This window comes from Zootoca vivipara, chromosome 9 (assembly GCF_965207765.1).
Source record: "Zootoca vivipara chromosome 9, rZooViv2.hap1.1, whole genome shotgun sequence".
NCBI classification, from domain to species: Eukaryota; Metazoa; Chordata; class Lepidosauria; order Squamata; family Lacertidae; genus Zootoca; species Zootoca vivipara.
In genome coordinates this window covers 67545357-67569411 of record NC_142592.1, presented here as the reverse complement: position 1 = coordinate 67569411, position 24055 = coordinate 67545357, and the positions used below count along the sequence as shown (strand labels likewise).

The window sequence follows — 24055 nt, the reverse complement described above, 5'->3', positions numbered from 1 at the left end:
ACGGAAGATAAGCGACCCCCCGTTTCGCCCTCACCGCAGTTGTCGTGCGTGTGCCTCCGCCTCCGCGCGTGATCCGCGTCTACCGACATCGCCGCGCAAGCCGGGGCCGGGGCCGCCGCCTCCAACGCTGCGCTCCGCCGCTCTCCTGCGCAACTGACCGCGGACGCCTCTCCCGCTCCGCCTCCCCGGGCGAGTCCAGCACGTGCCGGGGGTGGGTCTGGGCCGGGGGGCTGGAAGGGCAAGCGCGCAAGGAGGAGGTGGGGCTGGGGGTCGTGGGGTCGGGAGGGGCAGCAAGGCAGGCAGGCAGGCGGCGCGGTGGGGCAGCGAGCGCCGCCTCTCCTCTCTCGCTGCGCAAAGCGTGCGCTTTCCGGGGCGCGCGCTTTGCTTTTTAAAGGCGCCAGTCCTCAGGGCGGCTCTTGCGCGCGGGAGCGAGCTCCTCCGCCGCCGCGACCTGGCCGAAGGCGAAGCTTCCCTCGGAGGAGGGAGTCGCTGCTGCAAAAGAGCGAGGCGCGGTGGGTTGCATGCGCGCGGGTCCGTTTCAAGGGACCCGTGTACGGGGAACGTGTGAATGGGACCAAACGCAGCAGGCGTGCGTATGTGGGCACTTTTAGGGCGCAGTTGTTTTGGGGTGAGGGTTACCCTGAAAGGTCCCAAAAACTAAGGTTTTTACACGTAACACTGTATTATTAATTTTTTTTTTGCAATGTTTTAAGTTGCCAGTTGTTGCTTCAGTTCTCTGTGCACCGCTTAGAGATATGCACCGCTTAGAGATATTTTTAATACTGTATAATAAGCGGTATAGAAATTAAGTAATCTATAATCAGGTTAACGAAAGGCAAGAATTAACTCTGTCCTAGTGAGGAGTGGAATGCATTCTGCACATGGCCATAAATAATAATATATAATAATAATAATTTATTATTTATACCCCGCCCATCTGGCTGGGTTTCCCCAGAAAATAATAAACAGAAAAATAAACACTGTTGTTTATCACCTGGTGAGGAACCTCAGGCAGGGAGGCCACAGGCGGCCCTCTAGGCCTCCCTTGGTGGCCCTTGGGACCTTCCCCTAGGCCACACCCTCTCTCTCAGGCCACACCCCTCGCTGGCAGTGCTCAGCCCCCTTATCAAGTGCTTTAGGCAGGCTAGAAAGAAGCCTCAAACTGTGATATAGCTTCTCTTGCTTGCCTGAATGAAGGATGGAGAGGCGTGAGGGTCATTGTGGGGGCTAAATGAGGAGTGGGGAGAACCATGTACCCCACCTTGAGCTCCTGGGAGAAAAAAGGTAGGATCATAGAATCTCAGAGTTGGAAGGGACCCGGAGGGTCATCTAGTCCAACCCCCTGCAGCTGTCCCATATTAGGATCGAACCTGCAACCTTGGCATTATCAGCACGATGATCTAACCAACTGAGCTATCCATGACAGAACTGCAATGAAATAAAAATTCGTTTCGATTTTTTGGTGGCTAGAATGCAACTTATTGTGCAAAGTAAAAAGGTGCCCACTTCTTCACCTCTTACTCCTACCCACCCCAGTAGTTTACCCACAATTTAACATGGTCCTTGGGTTGATTCCTTCTGCCTATTTTAGGATTGAACTTGAGCTTCATGCTTCAGCACAGAACACTGCAGAGATACAAGTGTATGCAGATTTTATCCTGTATTTTTATCTTGTAAACTGCCCTGAGATCTTCAGTTAATTGGCACTACGTATATAAATTTAATAGGTAATAATAATAATAATAATAATAATAATAATAATAATAATATATCCCCATTCCTTCTCTGTAGTCCTGGTCTGATATCCCAAGCCCATTTCTGTTATTGGCGGTTATTTATGAATTTCCTGAGCAATATGGCTGGTCTAAGGAAGGGCAGCATTCTGCATGGCATGAAATAGGAACAATGGCACAAGCAAGGTTTCCTTCCTGTAGGCTCAGGGGTGTGCAGACTTCAGGATTACAGGGTCTACTTTTGGGCGTTTCTTTTACCAGCTCCCCAAGATTCCCCAACAATAGCCGGGTGCAAAAAAAGTGGCTCAGGCAGATGGGCATACAGCATGGAGCAGGGGGCCTCTTATCCCCAAGCTCAGCCCAAGCTCAGTTAGTGACTGTGGAGCCTAATTCTGGATCCACACGTCCTTCCACAGTGGGATCATTGGTTTCCGGGCAGGAGTTGATGGTGACGGTTTGCCAAACGTGCCTTCCTCTTAGCACGTTTCTCCCTTGCGTCCCGAGTTCGAGTGTCTTCAAAGCCCATGACACCTTTGGTAAAGGCTGTTCTCCAACTGGAGCGCTCGCAGGCCAGTGTTTCCCAGTTGTCGGTGTTTATACTACATTTTTAAGATTTGCCTTGAGAGAGTCTTTGACCCTCTTTTGCTGACCACCAGCATTACGCTTTCCATTTTTAAGTTCGGAATAGAGAAGTTGCTTTGGAAGACGATAATCAGGCATCCGCACAACATGACCAGGCCAACGAAGTTGATGTTGAAGAATCATTGCTTCAACACTGGTGATCTTTGCTTCTTCCAGTACACTGGCATTAGGTCGCCTGTCTTCCCAAGGTCATCTGCAAGGGATTCCCACATGGCAGGGTTGATGTAGTCAATCTTCATGTCACCTTGGCAGACATCTTTGTAGCGCAGAGTTGGTCTGCTCGCAATTAAGGTAAAGGTAAAGGGACCCCTGACCATTAGGTCCAGTCATGACCGACTCTGGGGTTGCGGCGCTCATCTTGCGTTATTGGCCGAGGGAGCCGGCGTACAGCTTCCAGGTCATGTGGCCAGCATGACAAAGCCGCTTCTGGCAAACCAGAGCAGCGCACGGAAACGGCGTTTACCTTCCCGCCGGAGCGGTACCTATTTATCTACTTGCATTTTGGCGTGCTTTCGAACTGCTAGGTTGGCAGGAGCTGGGACCGAGCAACGGGAGCTCACCCCGTCGCGGGGATTCGAACTGCCAACCTTCTGATCGGGAAGCCCTAGGCTCTGTGGTTTAACCCACAGCGCGCCCCTTACTGCTCACAACTATTTTCTTACAAACCCCCTCCCCCCAACTCCTGGTTTTCACCCCAAGCATTTCCCCCACTACAACCAAAGTTAGGGAGGTAGTGGGAATTCTTAAATGGTAGCAGTTGCTAAACAATTCAGAGACAACTGCTGCCCTTCTGCAGATTACCCAGAGATCTACAAGCAGATCCCAAACTGCTCCTTCTACAGCGGATACGATACAATCCCATTTAACTTGATGGGACTTATTTTTGAGCAGACATGTTTGGGATCATGCTGCTTCCAAGCCTGTTTCAATTCCAAGGGTGCGCTGACATTTATATTTTCATCCTTATTCTCCAACCCCCGCTGTGATATATAATAGGGGTTCCGTTTCATTTCGTAACAGATGAATTGGGGTGGGTTTTTTTGTTCACCAGAAATGATCTTTGTCAATGCTGTGGTATTTTGTTGTTTACTTCTGCAAAGAGGTATCTCCCAATTGAAGCTGCAATACTGTAGTTACTTTCAAGAACTAGGCCTGTGCTAGGTTTGTAGCAAAGAGATAATTCTGAACTGATTAGCCAGTAGTGCAAATCCAATTGACGGCAAATGATTTATTGAATCTGATTAGGTCTGGCAAGATATGCTGTAGTGGGTAAGGGAACCAGCTATTTATGTTCTCGCTTTATACCTTCAACTGTTGGTGGGGGTTTATAGTTCTGTGTAGCAATGATGTCAGGAGAGCAAGCCGGAACGTTCTGCTTGTCGAAAGTCACAATTCTTCCACAAATGGAGACTCCAGCATGCAATCAAGTGTATCAGCAAGTTTGATGCTATAGCCATTTAGGACTCCCTCTCTCCAGACTGCGATTTTTTCTCCTGCTATAGGCGCAATTAGGGCTGCAAAGCTAGGAAGGCTGCATGTATCTGATGAAGTGTGCATGCACACGAAAGCTCATACCAAAATAAAAACTTAGTTGGTCTTTAAGGTGCTACTGAAGGAATTTTTTTATCACCCAGTTATTCTCAATGGTCACTACTGACCTGGCATTGTCACAGACGGCACCTCACCCATTTCATACCACTGTCCACCATGTGGTTTTAAAAATAGATGTATGTGTATCTGTGCTTCAGGGATAACATTTCATGCAGCTGATGAAATGCGGACTAATCAACTAAAGCTTATCTCCTTTTAAATCCGTTAAGTCTCTACAAGGCTCTCTTTTATACTTCCTACAGAGACACCCAGAGACCCTGCAAGCGTTGCAAGAAAATTTTCCGCTGTGAACATGCTTCTGCTTGCTAATGCTAAACTTCAAAATGGGGAGTGACTTTTCAGCTGGGTTTTTAGTAGGGCATTGTGTGTTGTTTTATACTGTAAACGATGACGACCCCTTTGGCTGAAGCTAGAACTGTGGACAAAATCCATGTTATCAAGTCACCCCACACTTCCATAGGGCTGGGGCACATTTCGGCTTTGTTGTTGTTTAGTCGTTTAGTCGTGTCCGACTCTTTGTGACCCCATGGACCAGAGCACGCCAGGCACTCCTGTCTTCCACTGCCTCCCGCAGCTTGGTCAAACTCGTGTTCGTAGCTTCGAGAACACTGTCCAACCATCTCGTCCTCTGTCGTCCCCTTCTCATAGTGCCCTCCATCTTTCCCAACATCAGGGTCTTTTCCAGGGAGTCTTCTCTTCTCATGAGGTGGCCAAAGTATTGGAGCCTCAGCTTCAGGATCTGTCCTTCCAGTGAGCACTCAGGGCTGATTTCCTTCAGAATGGATAGGTTTGATCTTCTTGCAGTCCATGGGACTCTCAAGAGTCTCCTCCAGCACCATAATTCAAAAGCATCCATTCTTCGGCGATCAGCCTTCTTTATGGTCCAGCTCTCACTTCCATACATCACTACTGGGAAAACCATTTCGGCTTTAGGGAATGCATAAAATTAAGAGTTCAAAAACCGCAGCAGAGTAGTGTTCTCTTTAATTAGGGCTGGCTGAGGTGTCAGAAAATATCTAGCAAGCTTTCAGGTTCCCCACAAACTGAGGAGACCCATATCCTCTGGTTCCACCAGCAGTTCCTTTTGGGGTATAAAACAAGTGCTTCTCTTAACCCACAAATTGAACCCCGATATCTGTTGGACATTCATACACAGGGCAAGAAAAACACCGTTGTTAAGAAACCGGAAGCTTTCTTACTTGGGATAACGGGAGATGAAATACCTAGGAACGATGTTACTATAGTTATAACTGAATTAAAAGGAAAGATATAGAGTGTAAACTGGTAAGATATAAAAGATAGAGAAATAAGGTAATATTAAATAAAATTTAGAGTTTATATAAGATTTAGAGATTACTAAGGATGATCTGTAAAGGAACGCAGAAGGAGGTGGAATGAGGAAGTAATTAGATTAGAAATAAGGGTTATGTTAGAATATTTTGGTTACAGGTAGGTAGCCGTGTTGGTCTGGGGCGAAGTAAAATAAAAGGATTTTTTAAATTTTACTTAGAATTTTTTGTTTTTGCATTTTGCATTTTATGTGTTTTGTATTTTTGTATGTTTTTTTGTTTGTTAAAAAAATCTCAATAAATACATTTTAAAAAAAGAGTAATAAGCAATGAAAGTTAGTCAAAACCATATGAGCAAATAAAAGTTTACGTTGTCAATATTGTCACTTTGAGGGCATCTCTGCTGTGTTGGCATAACCCACAGGTCTTCTGCTAGTTCAGGTTTTGAGCTCACATTAATTTAGGGAAATGAAGTATCACTACACTTTGACTGGTGCGAATCTCTTACTGAGCTAGATTCCTATTAGGTGGAATCTCACGCCTGGGCAATCAAAATGGATCTGGCTGGTAGCAGTGGTCACCAAAAATCTTGTACAGACACGATCAATGAACCAAAGACCTCCCCACTCTGTACAAACTCATGATGTACTGAGGCCACCAATAAATCTACTAGTACGTGGGCCCTGCTATACAGACATTTTCGGCCTTAATGCGTTTTCTGCTTCTGTAGTTTCCAAATTTCCGTATTTGCCCAAATATAAGGCAAGAACGACAACTCATACACTTACTGGTATCTCCCATTTTGGATGTTGCTAACATGTTCTAAATCTTAAGTTGATGTGCAAAAATCATCATAATAGAATACGTTCCAAGAGCTCACCAGTGACATAATTCCATCTTCTGTATAGCCGGCAAGACTGCATCTGCCAGGAGCCGAGCTCTCAAGGGCTTACTGTTCTGTGACAACCCTGTACAAATCTGTACCAGGATACCAAAACAGTGAGACAAAGGACTCTAGCAGCCAGACTGGTCGTTTTTCTCTGCAGTTGCCAAAGAGGAAGCCTGGATGATTTTTCAAAAGGTGGGGGGGCAGGTAGCAGCCTTAAAAAAAGGCAGCAGGTAAGGCATTCAGCTGGAAAAGGCAGAGGGAACACAGTATTTGTTTTAAGCCGGAGAAGAGGAGCACATTTTTCTCTTAAGGGTCAGTCAGCCCAGTCAGGGGTTCAAGATTGAGGCTGGCAAATTACACCAAGAAAGGCTGCACTTTACATAGGATTTCCATCCTGCAATTATTACTCATACTTATATATATATATATATATATATATATATATATATATATATATATATAAACTGGGCAGCCACCAGGAGGGACCAAGAACCACAGAGGCCCTTGCCAAACCCAGCTGCCTACTCAACTGGTGGGCATATCATGTTGGGCTACTGCCTGCCTTTACGATCTGGACAGGCTGTGCTTGAGGAGGCTTAAGTTAACAGTCTTCTCAGAGTACAGTAAAACAGAGCAGATAGTTGTCCCGTCAACCCTGCATCTAGCCACTTTGCGTAGGCATCAGGAGTATATTCCCACAAGAAAATAAAAAAAATTGTCCAGTAGCACACGAAAGCTTATAGCAAGAACAAACTTAGTTGGTCTCTAAGGTGCTACTGGAGATTTTTTTTAATTTTTTAATATATTTCGACAGCATCAGACCAACACAGCTACTGTAAGGGGGAGGGATTACAGAGAACCCCCCCCCCATCAGAAGCAGCCCGTCTCCAAGCAGTCATGAGAGCGAGGGGTCTGAAGGGGTGGGCCAGGAAACGGAGAAGCCCCTGCTCCATAGGCAGGAAGACAGACAGGCGGAAAGAGTGGACAGGAGTAGGGCAGACAGAAGACCAGTACCTCCGACGCCGGAACTGCGAAAGAGAAGGAAAGGGAGGCGCTTCTCAGTTCCGAGGCTTTTACGCTGGTCGAAAACGCGGAAGAGTTTAGTGCAGGAATCTGACTCGAGCGGGTAGACATGAAATGAGCAATCCGTTACACTGTAAATAATGTGCACCAATAAAAATGTCTGAAAGACAAGCATGTGGACGGTTGTTACTCAAGAGTAGTCGCAACAAACCCTGACAGCTACCTATCCGAATCTATTCCCAAAAGAGGCAGTGATGACCACCAGCTAGATGAGCCTTTGATCCCACAGGGCTCTTGCGTTTTTAATGGTTGTGCAATAGACATAAACTGCTTAGTAACACGGAATTATGCAGAAAGACAGAACTATGGGAGACTGATAGCTAGCTAGCTGAAGGCTGCGAAAGGATTCTCTTGATGCCTTAAATAGAATGGCTGCCTTAGAAGCTAAAGGTGTAAGGTAGGAATGGGATTCCTGGGAGGCAGCTGCCATCTGCTCTGGCCAGCACTGCCAGCGGTCAGTGTGATGATGGGAATTGTAGTACAACGGTATCCAAAGGACCACAGGTTTTGTGATGTGAGAGGACAGGCAAAAAAGAGGGAAGAGAAAGGACCCAGAAAAGAGTCACACAGAGACAAATCGAAACAGACGTTTTAATGGCAGCACCAAGACAGGTGTCAAGAAAGGTCTCGGCTCCCTGAGGAAAGCATGACTAGGATTAGATGTAACACACAAGCTGCTGTCACAGCAATAGGTCTTAAGACCAGTGGCTATGGAAGCGGAAGAAGTCACCCCGTCATCTCACCAGCCTGTTCACTCCTGCAAAATCCAGTACAAACACACTTTGTCAAGGCAACAAAGGAAACTTTGCTTACAAAATATGCTGCTCTGGGTCACAACAAGATCTGTCGATATGTTGAGGGTTAGGGCTTCACAGAACTGAATTAAGAGATGCAGGGCTGCAGACTTCTAGTGGTAAATTAATTAAATTGGACCTACAAATTGTCCTGCATGCTATGGTTGCAAGGCAAATGAATTATATTTTATGCCGAGAGGGTTTGTTTTGGAACACCCTATTCTTTAAAAGAGGGTGCAGTTTTCCGAAATAGCTTTGTTTGTCAAATGCTTGGTCACCGATATGTACATGCTAAGGTTGGGAAGCTTTTCGCAGGGGAAGCCTAATTTTAAAAAGGTGCAACCATTGTTCCAGCCACTACTTCCTTTCCAAAACCATCAGCCAAGGTGTTTGCAGACTGGAAAGGCGCCAGTGATGTGACTGGAAGCAGAATTAGTTCATTAAAATACATATATATATATATACCAGATTATACAAAGACCTGCGACGTCCAATCCATGCCAATCCTTCTCCCGCCCACCACACAGTCTTAACCTAGGAGGAAAAATAAACTACAGTGGTACCTCCGGTTGCGGACAGGATCCGTTCCAGAGCTCCGGTCGGATCCCAATGTTTTTGCAACTGGAGGTGCCTGTTCTGCACATGCGCACGTGGCGAAACCCGGAAAAATGTGTATCCCGAAAGATACATAACCAGAGGTGCTCAAAAGTAGAGGTACCACTGTACTGGTTTATTTGGCAATAGGACTCATGGGGCAGTTTTGCTGGAATGGCAGTGTGATGTTCCACTCTTGTAGCTCTCTGCTTATCGGATTGCGTTGGGAAAGAAAGGCAGGAGCACAACCCTCCATGCCATGAACTATTGGAAACCCCCACGCTTTAGATCAGGCATCCCCAAACTTCGGCCCTCCAGATGTTTTGGACTACAATTCCCATCTTCCCCGACCACTGGTCCTGTTAGCTAGGGATCATGGGAGTTGTAGGCCAAAACATCTGGAGGGCCGCAGTTTGGGGATGCCTGCTTTAGATGCAGCTCACTTCGCACCGTTCCGTAGGAACATGAAATTTGAACCCCTCAACCCAAAATACTACATCTCCCAAGGGCCCTGAGAAAAGGCTGCACGGTCAAAATGAAATTCGCCTGCTGTTTTGTGCTGTTGGTAGAGGAGCTGGAGTGCTGTCACTTCAAAAAAGAAAGAAAAAGGCAACATAGATCATACAAAGTCACCCGTGTGCTAGAGATGAAAGGCACATGCCTTTGTAACCAAGACTCAAAAGAAACCTGGTTTGTTGTATTTCTGTGGTTTGGGGCCTGGTACTGAAGATACATTGAGGTGACCTTTTTTCTGACGTGGCAAAATGGAAGCAGCCTCCAAGAATGCACAGCCTCACTTGAATAGTTTGGACCCAATTCAGCAATGCATTATCAACTTGGTGCCATGCTTATATGAATCTCCAGAGGCAGATGGAGTGTGGCAAACAGCCCTCCTGTTATCATCTAAAAGCAGCAGTCGCATTCAATAGAATGATATCCAAAAAGGTAATTCAGTCCATCTAGAAACGACGTAACTTTCCCACTGTGATCCTCAAGTGAAGTCATTCACAGAAACCATTTGGTTTTGATGCTGAAAGTTTTTCGTTATTATCTCAAATACAGTTTTTTAAAAAACCAAAGTCTTGCTTTATATATCCAAACCATGCGTTCAAGGCAGTAAGTTCAGCAAGCTGCCGAGTTCTCTTCCCAAAACAAGCCGGTGTGTTTATCCCCACATGTCCAGCGACAGGGACTGGCAGCTAGTCTCCAAAAATCCACAGAACGTTCACACCAGATAAGCCAAGATTGACCCGCCTGCAAAAATAGTTGATGCATTTCATATCAAGATATGTAGGTTATACCATTCATAATTAAATAGGAAATTTAAAATGTTAAAAGTCCCATTTGAAGTTGGTGCGTCAGGAGCAGGGTTAAATCCCTCCAATAACCACATTCAGGACTCTCTATAGAAATATTGCTATTGATACACGGAAGCCAATTCTAATGTCCGTGCTTATTTGATTAACTGGGCTTCATTCTCCTACTTCCACATGTGGCCACAGCCTAAGTCCCTCATTAGGGAGTTTTGTTCGTCAAGCCTCCACCCCAATACCCCTAAATGGCCTTGGTCCAGTATACCTGGAGGAGCGTCTCCACCTCCATCATTCTGCCCGGACACTGAGGTCCAGCACCGAGGGCCTTCTGGCGGTTCCCTCGATGCGAGAAGCCAAGTTGCAGGGAACTAGGCAGAGGGCCTTCTCGGTGGTGGCGCCTGCCCTGTGGAACGCCCTCCCAACAGATGTCAAAGAGGAAAACAACTACCAGACTTTTAGAAGACATCTGAAGGCGGCCCTGTTTAGGGAGGCTTTTAATGTTTAATAGATTATTGTGTTTTATTCTTCTGTTGGAAGCCGCCCTGAGTGGCTGGGGAGACCCGGCCAGATGGGCGGGGTATAAATAATAATAATAATAATAATTATTATTATTATTATTATTATTATTATTACATGCGCACACCGGCAATAATAATAATAAATGGGGACCACTGGAGCTCATTTTCAGTCCTTCTTGCTAAATATTTCCACCTGCCATCCCTCCACACCCTATTGGCTAGTATCTGTTCTCTTCTACCACTCCCCCCCCCTCAATGTGATGTGATAAGCTCTCTTCTGGGAAGGGAGCAGATCACTTCTCCTTGTTTAGGGACAGAGGAAGCTGCCCGTATGCCATTGCTGCCAGACTATTGGGTCCATCTATCTTGGTATTGTCCACACTGACCAAGAGGAAGTTATTCAGTGGACATTCCCAGCCCAGTCTTGGGTTCAGGAATACGCAGAATGCCATACCTACCCAAGCATCCCAGATTCTTTCGTCTTTATGATGTACAGGAACATTAGCAAGGTGTGGAACAAGTTGTTTCTGCCCTAAATTGAAAGGCAAAAGGGGTCTGAGTGAACAGGAGGGGGAGTCACGTGACAAAGACTTAGACTAAGTATGAGGGGCTGTCGCCCTCAGTATATTGCTTGCACCTCTGTAAGACCACTATGCACACACCTGGTTGGGTCAACTGAGAATCTAGTGCACAATACAGCATCCCGAGAATCTCCCAGACCCAAAAGCAGCTATACTTTTGGACAGCTGAAGCGTGGACTGTTTTTTTTCCCTCCTGAAGCTTCCTAAGTATCCTATACATTAAATGTGAGCTCATTCCCAGGAATGCAGACCCTTATGCAGTTGAGGCTGCACCATCCACACCCAAGAGGGAGGGGTCAGCAGGTTCCCTCAGGGAAGCCCCGAGGGCTGCAGAAGTAACCAAAAAATCTTCAGGGGAAAACTGCCTCCGAAACGCCAAAAAGCTGAAAGCAGACCAATTACAACTAAGCAAACTCGGGGACCGCAGAATGCTGGTTGACAATTAGGGGAAACAGAAAATTCAGGAGGGGAGCGGGAAATGTCATGTAGTAACTTAGCAAAGGGAATCCGGAACAGCAGTTACTCCATACCACAACATTTTGTTGCAGGTATTGTCATTTATAATGAAGGGTGACTGGCAAAGCCTCGTTAATGGAGACGACCAGAACTTTGCTCCCTTCTCCCAGCCCCAGGTTCATCACACCATGCTGTGAGGAAGACAGGCGACGGCTCAACAGGTGCGTGGAGACCAATGCCACGGAAATATCCTGTACAGCAGACGGCTCATATCCCCACCCACTGGACGCCTCCCTAGCAGTTTTGGAACGCCACCCAAATTCTTCTGTGCTGCTGCTCCACAGTCCTGGAGGCATCAACGGTGAGTTGCTGCATCCCTACCTTTGGTAGACTGTAGACTTGCCGCTGGTAAATAAGTTCATAGTGGGGAGGGTTGACGCTACTCTGGTAGATGCAAAACAAGTTCTCGTTGGAGACGTCTGTGAACAACAAGTTCATATTTTGCCTTGATAAACGGAGTTATTTGGCTGATGACAAGTGGTACAGGGAGGGAAACAATATCCAGCCATTTCCCCTTCGCCCCCCCCCCCCCCCGAAACAACTCTGCAAAACCTCAGGAGCAGATGGGGGCGGGGCTGCAGGGAGGGTGGGGGGAAGAATGGCTGGAAATTCCTTCTCTCCCCAGTCCACTGATGGAGGCCTTACTGTCAGCTGAGCATCACCACTGGATACAACCTTGTGTGTTTGTTTATATAAAGTAAGATAATGCGACTCAACCCACAGCTTGTGGGATACTGCTGGATGTATCTAAAGGCATCCTCAAAAGTTTTTATGAGGCTCCAATATGCATACAGAGCTTCATGTACACGGAGGCTTCCCTGCTTGGCTTGTGTGGAGCTTCCTCTGCTCTCACGGTCAACCATCACCAACGAGTGAGGGTAAAACACCACCCCACCCAGTTCATAAAATGCTAGAAGAGCCCCATTACCTGGCTTATCGGGCATTTGGATGAAATGTTGGGAGGTAAATGTTTTGCCATCGGGATATTTTGGGTGAGGTGGGAGCCTGGAGTCAAGGTATGTGCAGAACACGTGCATGATAATCTGAAGAAAGAGAAAGAAATCATTGGCAAGAAACTATCCCCAGAATAAGCCATAAATTCACTCTTCTTCTTAATACAAAACAAAACCCTGTTCCCAGGCAACTGAACAAAGAGTGACATGAATATGACCCTTACTACTAGCAAATACTTAAATAGCAGCAAAAGTATACTAAGCAATTAAGTGCCCCTCTCTCTCTCTGTCTCTCTGTCTCTCTGTCTCTCTCTCTCTCTCTCTCTCTCAGAGCTTGCTGGGATGCACTAAAGGAGGTGGAGCGAAATGCAATCCACATTCAACCAAGCTGGGACAGAACCAAACAAACTCCTTAATGTCTGCTAACAACTTACTGTGTTTGTGTCACTTTGAATCGATTTTATTCTAGTGTTTCTAGAAAGTGTCGAACTAGTTTAAAATTTTCAAGGTCAGTCCAATACAGTGGAACCTCGGTTTATGAACACCTCGGTTTATGAATTTTCAGTTTATGAACGCCGCGGACCCATCTGGAACGGATTAATTCATTTTCCATTACTTTTAATGGGAAAGTTCGTTTCAGTTTATGAACGCTTCAGTTTATGAACAGACTTCCAGAACCAATTACACCCATGCTTCAGTTTATGAACGCTTCAGTTTAAGTACTTCGCGGACCCGTCTGGAACGGATTAATCCACTTTCCATTACTTTCAATGGAAAAGTTCGCTTCAGTTTATGAACGGTTACTCCGCGGACCGTCTGGAACGGATTAATCCACTTTCCATTACTTTCAATGGGAAAGTTCGCTTCAGTTTATGAACGCTTCAGTTTATGAACAGACTTCTAGAACCAATTGTGTTCATAAACCGAGGTACCACTGTACAGGCAACTTAGCAATCAGCTCAGATCCAAACAGAAAGGTTCGTACAAATGTGGTATGTTTCATGTAACCTCGTTTAAGCACAAGAGGACTAAATGGGTAAAATGAGCGAGATATTACCCCCTGCTTCTGAGTACTGTACTGCAATCTATGCTCCCATCTAATTCTTACCGCTGTTGCTGAGCCACGGAACCTTAATGGAACATATTCAGAGCAGACAACACACAAGACTTACTGCGGAGTCTGTGGGCAAATCAGTATCCCATTTCCGTGCTTTGAAATCTCCGCCCCGATTCCACCGGAAAGAGCTCATGCAGCCTCCTTGAGAAAGCTCTGTGGGTTGGCAGAATTGTACAGTACGTTATTCGGGGGCAGAACTGGAGGAAGGTTTAACAAAAGAGATTCCATTCCTGGAGCTTCAGTACCATTCAATGATTGAAAGAGGCAGTTCTAAAAGAGGGCTGTTCCCTTCAACTTCTGTTTTATACCTAGCGTAAAAAAAGCCCCAAAATGCACACCGACACCTTGACTCTTTACCTTTGATCCTTTCAACCAAATATTCCTGGTTTGGTGTAAGGTCCAGGTACTGCACTATTGTGTTCAGTGTGGGAATAAGTGGAGCTTTAACCAGGGCTGCTTGCTTCAGACTGCTGATACTGGCATCTGCAAAAACAAAAGCCCATAAGCCCACCAGACAGGAAAAGCCCCCAAAGTTCTAAGATAAGTCGGGATAAGGGCTGCTAACTTCCTTTTACTTAATCTACAAGGTTAATGTTCTGCTACCCACAAACATGCAAATTTAGCTGTACAGTGTCCTAGTAGATCACAACAACCTGACCCGACTCTGCCTCTAAATATAAACAAATATGACATCCAAAAGGGTGTTCCCAGATATTACCGAGAAGTAAAAATACTGGGCTATTTTCCCTATTTCACCTTCAACAGGTGACCACAAGCTTTATGCAAGTCAACGTACCTCCAATTTGCAACTCTGGACACCCCATTCTCCGCATCTGAGTGCTCACAGACTCAATCTCCTGAACGAGGGGCACTAAAATTGTTTCATTGATCCACTAAGTGGCAGAAAGAAAGAAAGAAAGAAAGGTAAGTTGAACTGCGTCTTGGGCTTTCAAGCAATTTCAGTTTGTCCCACAGAGCAATCTGCCAGCCATCCCTGCTTAGCTTAACTTGACTATTTACCCCCAAATCAAACAAGAAGCCACCCGTTTGATTTCAAAGGCCAGCAGCAGAACTCACATTTCTGAATTTAGCAGTCCAGGAGTCCATGTGATCCAGCAGTTGCCTACTCATAGACACTCTTGCCCAAACCTGAAAGAGAAAACAAGATGGTCTCAGTATGTTAACTCAGTCCAGACATTGTATGATTATTATTTAAATCCTCCTATCTTCTTGAAACATAGTAAGCAAGTTATAAAGTCGCAGGTCCTATAAACTTTTTTATTTTATCTACCCTGCCCATTTACAAACAAAATAAATCATCAAACAATAATAACAATCAGATCAAATACAAAAAAGTCACAATAGCTTTAAAATAAACAACTCGTATCAAACAAAGCAGTATCAATAATCCATTAGAATCTAATAGTAAACAACTATTCCTCCTCCCAAATGCACGCTCCAATGCAATTTTACTCTGAATTCAGTCTTCCAGTCCCAGTGGGGTTTCACTATTAAGTACATGCACTTGTAGTGATTTGCCACTAAAGTGTAATGGCTCTAGAGCACTGGTGTTCAGCTGGTGGGTTGGGACCTGAACTACGGTGAGTAGCACTACCACCATAAAAATATATGGGGGGAGGTCCCCAAACGCATGTTTGGATTAAATGTGGGTCTGGATGTGAAAAGGTTGAAGACTGATGCTCTGGAGACGCCATTCAGAAGGAAGCAATCCCCTACTGCCCCCCCCCCCGATGCCAATTTTCCATTTACCTCTTCAGCGACCTGCTTGGAACTCAACTCAGCTTCATCTTTGTGGGCCGAAGGGGCTTGGGACCTGCAGGCAGGTTGGTACTGGAATTTCCTGAGCATCTGGGCATAGTCTGCCATGGACCGGCTGTAGTTCCAAAAGGTTGGGCTGCTAGAAGGAGAACTGGAATCTGTGCTCCCTGTAAAAGGTAAAGGTAAAGGACCCCTGGACGGTTAAGTCCAGTCCAAGGCGACTATGGGGTTGCGGCGCTCATCTCACTTTCAGGCCGAGGGAGCCGCCGTTTGTCCACAGACAGACAGCTTTCCGGGTCATGTGGCCAGCATGACTAAACCACTTATGGAGCAATGGGGCACCATGACAGAAACCAGAGCGCACGGAAATGCCGTTTTTACCTTCCCACTGCAGCAGTACCTATTTATCTACTTGCACTGGCGTGCTTTTGAACTGCTAGGTTGGCAGGAGCTGGGACAGAGCAACGGGAGCTCACCCTGTCGCAGGGATTCGAACCGCCGACCTTCTGATCGGCAAGCCCAAGAGGCTCCGTGGTTTAGAACACAGTGCCACCCGTGTGCTCCCTGTAATTATCCAACCACAAGCATGCAAAATAAATTGTGGAAACTGGCTGGCTTTGGGCACATGCGAATACTCCATCAGGTGGGGAGGAAGACATTATTTACGTGGAACAGAATTGCTTACCCAGCTGAACTCTGTGCTGCTTCTCCTCCTCGCTTCGAAGGAAGTTGTCCAGAGACCTGAGGTCCGTCATATAGTCTTCCTTGCCAGTAGGGGAATTGTATACAGTTGGCGAAGAACGATACCGCGACCTCATTCCACTGCTATCCAATGGGCCGATGCTGGTGGGGTATGGTGAAGTGCTTGGAGAAGGGCTAAAAGGGGGGACCTAGGCAAAACCAAGTGGAGTAGAGACTGTACTGGGAATCCCAACAAGTGGATGAGTGGTCTCTCCCCATTTATTTTCCATCAGAGAGCTGCAAAGATTTTTTTTAAAAAAAACAACAACAACCCACTAACTTTTGTTTATGCCTCTGGCACTTGGCCAAAAGAGAATGGGGTACAAAAGGGGGGAAATCTGGAAAGGATGCCACCTCTGCATTGCAACAGAATAAGTTCATATCAGTTGAAATCAAAGCCGTGTTGGAGCAGGGAAGCGGTCAAGGGGAGGAGGTGCAAGTCCTAAACACAGACCTCATCAGTGAACACACCCACACTTCCAGCCTCAGCCGCCTTATCCACAACTGTAACATGGGGAGAGACAGTGTGGTGTAGTGGTTAGTGCTGACCTAGGACCTGGAAGAGACCAGAGTTCAAATCCCCACTCAGCCATGAAACACACTGGGTGACCTTAGGCCAGTCGCTGCTTCTCACTTTAAGCCACCTTACAGGGTTGTTGTCAGGCCCATGCAGGGGACGGGGCAGCTAGGTACACTTGCCCTGGGTCACGGGGGGCTGAGCCAAGATGGGGGCCCCCACCAGGGGCCTGCTGGACTTACACTATCATGCCAAGAATGCTCAGTGCCTCCCAGCTTAACAGCCAAAACAAGACTCCCGCCCCGGGCCTCAGACAAGCTCCGCGCTTGCCTGCTTGTTGTGAGGATTTAAATGAGGTGTGGGGAGAGCCATGCTCTTCACCTTGAGCTGCTTAGAGGAAAAATATAAATGCAGCAAAATAATTGAAACATGAATGTATATGGTCTGGAGCTCAACCTCAAAAAAAAAAAAAACAAGATCATGGTCACTGGTCCCATCACCTCCTGGCAAACAGAAGGGGAAGAAATGGAGGCAGTGAGAGATTTTACTTTCTTGGGCTACATGATCACTGCAGATGGTGACAGCAGTCACGAAATTAAAAGACGCCTGCTTCTTGGGAGAAAAGCAATGACAAACCTAGACAACATCTTAAAAAGCAGAGACATTACCTTGCTGACAAAGGTCCATATAGGTAAAGCTATGGTTTCCCCAGTAGTGATGTATGGAAGTGAGAGCTGGACCATAAAGAAGGCTGATCACCAAAGGATTGATGCTTTTGAATTATGGTGCTGGAGGAGACTCTTGAGAGTCCCATGGACTGCAAGAAGATCAAACCTATTCATTCTTGACAGGCATATGTCAAGAATGCTTTGGTGGTGTTTCCTGCTTGGCAGGGGGTTGGACTGGACGGCCCTTGTGGTCTCTTCCAACTCTATGATTCTATGATTCATTCTGAAGGAAATCAGCCCTGAGTGCTCACTGGAAGGACAGATCCTGAAGTTGAGGCTCAAATACTTTGGCCACCTCCCTGGAAAAGGCCCTGATGTTGGGAAAGATGGAGGGCACAAGGAGAAGGGCACGACAGAGGATGAGAAGGTTGGACAGTGTTCTTGAAGCCACCAACATGAGTCTGACCATACTGCGGGAGGCAGTAGAAGACAGGAGTGCCTGGTGTGCTCTGGTCCATGGGGTCACGAAGAGTCGGACACGACTAAACAAGAACAAGAGTATTATAGGAGAAAAGAATAATGAGAAAGCTCTGTACCTTACTGTAGCAGCTGCCTGAGGAGTAGCTCATAGCAGCACTGTAAGAACCAGAGCTGCTGCCCGACAGAGCCTGGAGCTGAGGGCTGTAGCCAGACATGCAGCTGGAGGCAAATTTTGGGCTGGCACTAGGTGAGCGGGAAGGGCTGTAGCTCAGCACACTCTGCCCCTGGATGGGAGGAGAAGGCGTCGAAGGAGGAGTTTTCTTTGGCATCAGCTCACGGGGTGGCGTAGTCTGGACAGCTGAAATTTAATTTTTTAAAATATATATATACAGTATTTTTAAGCTTTAGAAAGTTTCTGCACCTTTATCACTTACACAGCCCAACAGGACAACAACAAGAATCCCCCAACAGCATACAAATCAATCTGGCTAACCTGATTCAAAAATATTAACCTGTAACCAAAAATACACACTCACACACAAATACAATTGTCACTACAGCCAACCAACCACACCCTAAACCACACCCAACCTCTCTCACCACCAAGGAAATACAAGAAGTGAATACTAAGAGAACCCATACAAGTAACACTGACAACCCCTCACACACACTAAGTAGAATAATAGAAGCATAACCACCCCACCCCACTCACCACTCCCCCTCTTCCCTTTCTTCTTCTTCTTCCTAATTGTTTTAACCAATTCATAAACCAAGAACTTACAAACTCACCATTAATAATGAAATATATGTTGTATATTTTTTCCACATTTATTCTGCTATTTTTGTGATATACAAATAACATGAGAAAACTTGGTATATTTATTTGTATAACATTATTCTTATTTATAAAACCTAATAAAAAAGAAAAGAAAGTTTCTGCACATCCTACAGGATCGTATGTATGTCAAGGAACTCTGCCATTTTATTTGCTTTTTAAATTTTCTGCTCTTCGTGGTGTGCGTTGCAGAGAAAGCTTGGCAGGCGACAATCAGCTGCTGGCGGCACCCCAAGCACAGCCACATGTAAGATCAGGTATTCCCACCCTACTGCCTTCCACTTGCCCTCATCAGCAAGATGATCTGGGAAATACATGCCTTTCCCCATTGAAAATATCAACTGCACACCACTTCCACTGTGTCAGTATTTGCATGGGTGCTCCAAATGTTTTGAATGAGTTACTTGAATTGCAGATTATTACAGTATTATTACTCTCTATTCCTACCTGCATTCTGCAACCCCAGGAGGGTCTGCTGTCCAGGACTCATAACCATGCTGGTTGGGGCCATAGTATATTTAAAATACCTCCAGAAGTCAAATAAGGCATTAAGGCTGAACAAAGATGCAAATGCAAGTTCTAGAACAAAACAGAATATTACAATAAGAGTTTGTGAACGGCATGAGACTGGTCACAATTTACACATCCAGCCACTCATTGATTTTATCATACGAAAGATGCTGGTTTCATCAGGTAATCGGGATTATCAAAATATTTGCACAATCAAAAAAGAACCAGTGGACTCAAATTACAAGAAAGATCTCGGCAAACATTAAGAAAAACGGACTTCTTCGGAAGGTGGGGGACTCTCCTTCCTTACGAGGCTTTCAAACAAAGGTTGAATGGCCACCTGCCAGAGATTCTTTAGCTGTGATGACAACACTGTCGAGGGTTGGGCTAGATGACCCTTGGGGGACCCTTCAAACTCTACAATTCTATGAAAAAAACGAAACCCAGAGGATCATATCCTCACTTCCTTTTTCTCTCCCTAAAGCAGGGGTCAGTGAGGTTTACCTCACCTGAGCTGGTTCACTCCAGCAGAGATCCTTCCGTGGGCCGGATTGCGCCCATGCCCACGATTTCTACCGTCTGCGCAGATGCGATTTCTGGCGCTGCGGAAGCGAGGCCCCGCCCCGCCCTGGTTTAGTGCAGCGTGTGGGGACTCGTCGAGCGGGCAGCTCGGTTCGGGGGCGGCTCCAGGGCCGGTTAAACGACCCCCGTGGACCGCTTGGGGCCCATGGGCCTTAGGCTGCCTACCCCTGCCCTAAAGGCATAAATGCAGAGACATCCCCAGTCCATTCAACCAACTTCTAAATTGTTCTGGAGTTTCAAAATACTTACCAACATACCATAGTACCCAGCATGAAATGTTATAATAGGAACTGATTAGTTTTCCAGACCTGGGGGCAGGGGGGGGGGTGAGAGGGAGACAAAGGTTATTCATAGCCCCACAGCATAGAAACATCAACTACTTTTCAGTGATTCACAATTAATAGCTCAATTTGTCCCTGCAGTGTCCAACTTCCCATGATGAAGATACAATGGAGAGACAACAATTTCCCCCCAGGATGAACTTTACAGCTGGATTTCCAGCAGCTCACAGTGACACCCCAAATTCTCTCCTCCAAATCTGGGCAATGAGAGATTTGTGTCTTCCACCCAACAGTCATCTGCCAAAGCAAGAGCAGACACATTTACTCATTTATAACCCCTTTGAAATTTAATAGCATTTTAGAGCATCAGAAAGCACTTCCACGAACATTCTCTCCGTCCTTTTCAAAACAGCCAAATACAGCAGCCACCCCCTGTATGGCTGCTGCCGCCACCAAGAGAAAGTGATGTGAAATCCTCGATGAATTCATGGGATGATGAACAATGAATTCATGGAAGAAGCGGTGAACGTTCAGCTCAGTGATGACTATGGGCCACAAGACACCATCAGTGAAGATGCAAAATGAAGTTGGGGTGTTGGCCTCTCTTACATTTCAGTATAAATCATGCCAGCCATGGACAAGTTCAGAAGCCCCCATGCCAAGACCACTTTCTTTGCTTCAGTTTCTTTCCTCATCTCGATGGTTCTGTCAATGAGGGAAGCAGCGGGACCTTGTTCCCCCTTCATTGTCTGGAAAGAACAGGAGAACAGTTAGTTATATGAGAACATTTACTTAAATGTTCAAAGAAATTTATCTTCCAGTGCTAATTCAAGTGCACCTTCTCCTGTTTACTCCAGGCAATACCCAATGCTATGCGACCAGATGTCCCCCCCCTTCCCTCGAAATCTTCTCAAGATGGTCTCTCAGCCTTCTACAGCAGATGGGGGGGGACATAGGGGCTGCTGGGAGAGGAAGGGGAAGTCCCACCATACAAGCAGAAATTCCTTTCATAGAATTGTGGAGTTGGAAAGGACCTCCAAAGGTCATTTACTCCAACCCCTTGCAATGAATCATAAAATCATAGAGTTGGAAGAGACCACAAGGGCCATCCAGTCCAACCCCCTGCCAAGCAGGAAACACCATCAAAGCATTCTTGACATATGCCTGTCAAACCTCTGCTTAAAGACCTCCAAAGAAGACTCCACCACACTCCTTGGCAGCAAATTCCACTGCCGAATAGCTCTTACTGTCAGGAAGTTCTTCCTAAGGTGGAATCTTCTTTCTTGTAGTTTGAATCCATTGCTCCGTGTCTGCTTCTCTGGAGCAGCAGAAAACAACCTTTCTCCCTCCTCCATATGACATCCTTTCATATATTTCAACATGGCTATCATATCACCCCTTAACCTTCTCTTCTCCAGGCTAAACATACCCAGCTCCCTAAGCCGTTCCTCACAAGGCATAGATTCCAGGCCTTTGGCCATTTTGGTTGCCCTCCTCTGGACACGTTCCAGCTTGTCAGTATCCTTCTTGAACTGTGGTGCCCAGAACTGGACACAGTACTCCAGGTGAGGTCTGACCAGAGCAGAATACAGTGGTACTATTACTTCCCTAGATCTAGATGCTATACTCCTATTGATGCAGCCCAGAATTGCATTGGCTTTTTTAGCTGCTGCATCACAATGCAGAAATCACAGCTATTACACTTGCAGACGGACTGATGACGCTGTATGTATAAATAAGTACGGTAGTAAAGGGAACACACTGAACTACATCTGAAGCTCCTTTTCACAATAAGCAAGCATTATAGGTGCACCTCAAATGTTTGTCGCCAGGGACTTAAAAGGGCCTTAGCCCACCAGTGACTTTCCTTTGGGCCTCATAGCTGCAAAGCAATTTTTCCACCAACATTACAAGGGTCTCTGCTCTGCACCCAGTGTTAATTTTGTCCCTTTGTCTTATCCCAATTGTCTTAATGCCACAAACGGCCTCAGTCCAGTATACCTGAAGGAGCGTCTCCACCCCCCATCGTTCTGCCCAGACACTGAGGTCCAGCTCCGAGGGCCTTCTGGCGGTTCCCTCGCTACGAGAAGCCAAGTTACAGGGAACCAGGCAGAGGGCCTTCTCGGTAGTGGCGCCCACCCTGTGGAATGCCCTCCCACCAGAGGTCAAAGAGAACAACAATTACCAGACCTTTAGAAGGCATCTCAAGGCAGCCCTGTTTAGGGAAGCTTTTAATGTTTGATGGATTTCTGTATTTTAATATTTTGTTGGAAGCCGCCCAGAGTGGCTGGGGGAACCCAGCCAGATGGGCAGGGTATAAATAAATTATTATTATTATTAATAATAATACAGAAACGCATTCATGGATTAAATTTTGTTTCTGTTGAACACCACACCGCTGTGTGATCTTTAGAAGAAGGGTGGTATGCAAATTTAATAAACAACAACAACAACATTAAGTTATTGGGCAGCTAATGAACACATTAAGTATTATTATTATTATTATTATTAGTTGCTTTACAGAAGGGAAAAAGCATTGAAACACCATGGAACAGTAAAATATACAAGCAATTTAAAACTAGAAGAGTTTTAAAAGACAGAAAGATGCTTTCAACTGGAATCTTGGGGCACAGTTCCATGCAAATCATGCACTCTTAACTATTATTATTGTGATCATTATATAGTTATTTATACTCTGCCTCCCCCCCTCAAAGAAATTTACAGATAAGAACAGCTAAAAACATGGGGGGTGTCAATAATTAAAATACAATTAAACACATACACAAGTTCTATTAAAACATAGCTGAGTTGGTTACAGCATGGTGCTGATAGCATCAAGGTTGCAAGTTCAGTCCTCATATGGGACAGCTGCCTATTCCTGCATTGCAGGGGGTTGGACTAGATGACCCCCGGGGTCCCTTCCAACTCTAGAATTCCATGATTCAAATAATTACAATAAAAATACAATGCAGCCAGCCCCCTCGTTAAAACAGTCGGTTCCCAAAAGAACGTTGGAACAGGAAGATCTCCTCCACCTGCCAGCGGAGGGACAATATGGAGGGAGCCAGGCTGGCTTCTCTTGGCAGGGAGTTCCACAGTTGCCTGGGAGAAGCTACCACCGAGAAGGCCCTGTTCCGCGTCCCCACTGAATGTGCCTGGGAGGGTGGCGGATTTGAGACCGGGGCCTCCCCTGGGCAGGTTCCCATGAGGGGAGCACGGTCCCTCAGGCAGCTTAAGCCATAGCTGCCAAGTTATCCCTTTTTTACAGGGATTTTCACTTATGCTGAATAGGCTTCCTCGCAAGAAAAGTGAAAACTTGGCAGCTATGGCCTAAGCCTTATTAGCCCAAACTGCCTCATAATGCCAGGGGGCGAGCAGGGCCCACACTTCCTGGTCCAGCTACAAGGAGGTGCCAGGGAGTGATCCTGATACCGGCTGTGACCCGGGCAGCGGCTGCTTTGCCCCACAGCGAGAAATGGGGCGCCCCACGCGCTCCCTCTATAGCAGGGGCAGCCTGAGGCCCTTCAGGCGCTGCTGGACTACAACTCCCATCATGCCTGGCGACTGGCTGTGCTTGCTGAGGCTCATGTGAGTTGAAGTCCGGCAGCCTCTAGGGCCACAGGGTTAACCGTCCCCGCCTCTGGGGCCCAACAGTAAAGTGGGGACGGGGCCCCAGGCAGCGCATGCGCCCCACTCACCCCCCCCACCCCCAATTCAAAGGCAGACCAACCGCCTCGCCTACCTCAGTTTCCCCGCGCTCGTCTTCACTCACCCCGGCGGCTCCTCGCGCTGCTTCTTTTTTTAAAGCGCGCATGCGCAGCGAGGCGGGCTCCTTTTTCAAAAAAACAACCCTCTGACGAGAAGAAGGGGATTGGCTCGCACCAATTGGAGGTGGGAGAAGACGGCAGAGGCGGGAGCTGTCGCCGGGGTGACGGAAAGGTGAAGGCGACGGTTGGTGGTTGCTCTCGCGCTCGGCTCCGATTGGGTCGCATCCCAATTCTCGTCACAACGTGGCCCCTCCCCTCCCGC

The 24055-nt window shown here is 46.5% G+C and overlaps 2 protein-coding genes across 4 annotated transcripts in view; both read right to left on the bottom strand.

The window, feature by feature from the left end:
• LOC118091535 (uncharacterized) overlaps positions 1 to 347 on the bottom strand; it is a 46838-nt gene extending 46491 nt beyond the window's left edge. The window contains exon 1 of one of the 2 annotated variants that reach the window (XM_060279760.2): positions 35 to 347. In XM_060279760.2, coding sequence (XP_060135743.2) covers positions 35 to 89 — 55 coding nt within the window. In that variant the 5' untranslated portion in view covers positions 90 to 347. The remainder of the gene's footprint in view (positions 1 to 34) is intronic. The other variant, XM_088676478.1, reaches the window with a different exon arrangement.
• Positions 348 to 7824: 7477 nt separating this feature from the next.
• Positions 7825 to 23926, bottom strand: TMEM209 (transmembrane protein 209). 2 transcript variants are annotated; one of them, XM_035128434.3, is made up of 15 exons: positions 23769 to 23926; positions 20636 to 20775; positions 19995 to 20053; positions 19101 to 19232; positions 17935 to 18176; positions 16098 to 16302; positions 15404 to 15579; positions 14711 to 14782; positions 14430 to 14526; positions 13991 to 14116; positions 13689 to 13786; positions 12492 to 12606; positions 11885 to 11982; positions 10925 to 10998; positions 7825 to 9889 (listed from the first exon to the last, which is right to left on the bottom strand). In XM_035128434.3, exons 1-15 carry the CDS (start codon positions 23838 to 23840, stop codon positions 9835 to 9837), a joined length of 1761 nt encoding a protein of 586 aa, XP_034984325.3. In that variant the 5' UTR covers positions 23841 to 23926; the 3' UTR covers positions 7825 to 9834. The 2 variants fall into 2 exon arrangements, with proteins under 2 accessions (XP_034984325.3, XP_060135224.2); XM_060279241.2 differs by having other exon boundaries at positions 23799 to 23890.
• Between the last annotated feature and the right edge of the window lie 129 nt (positions 23927 to 24055).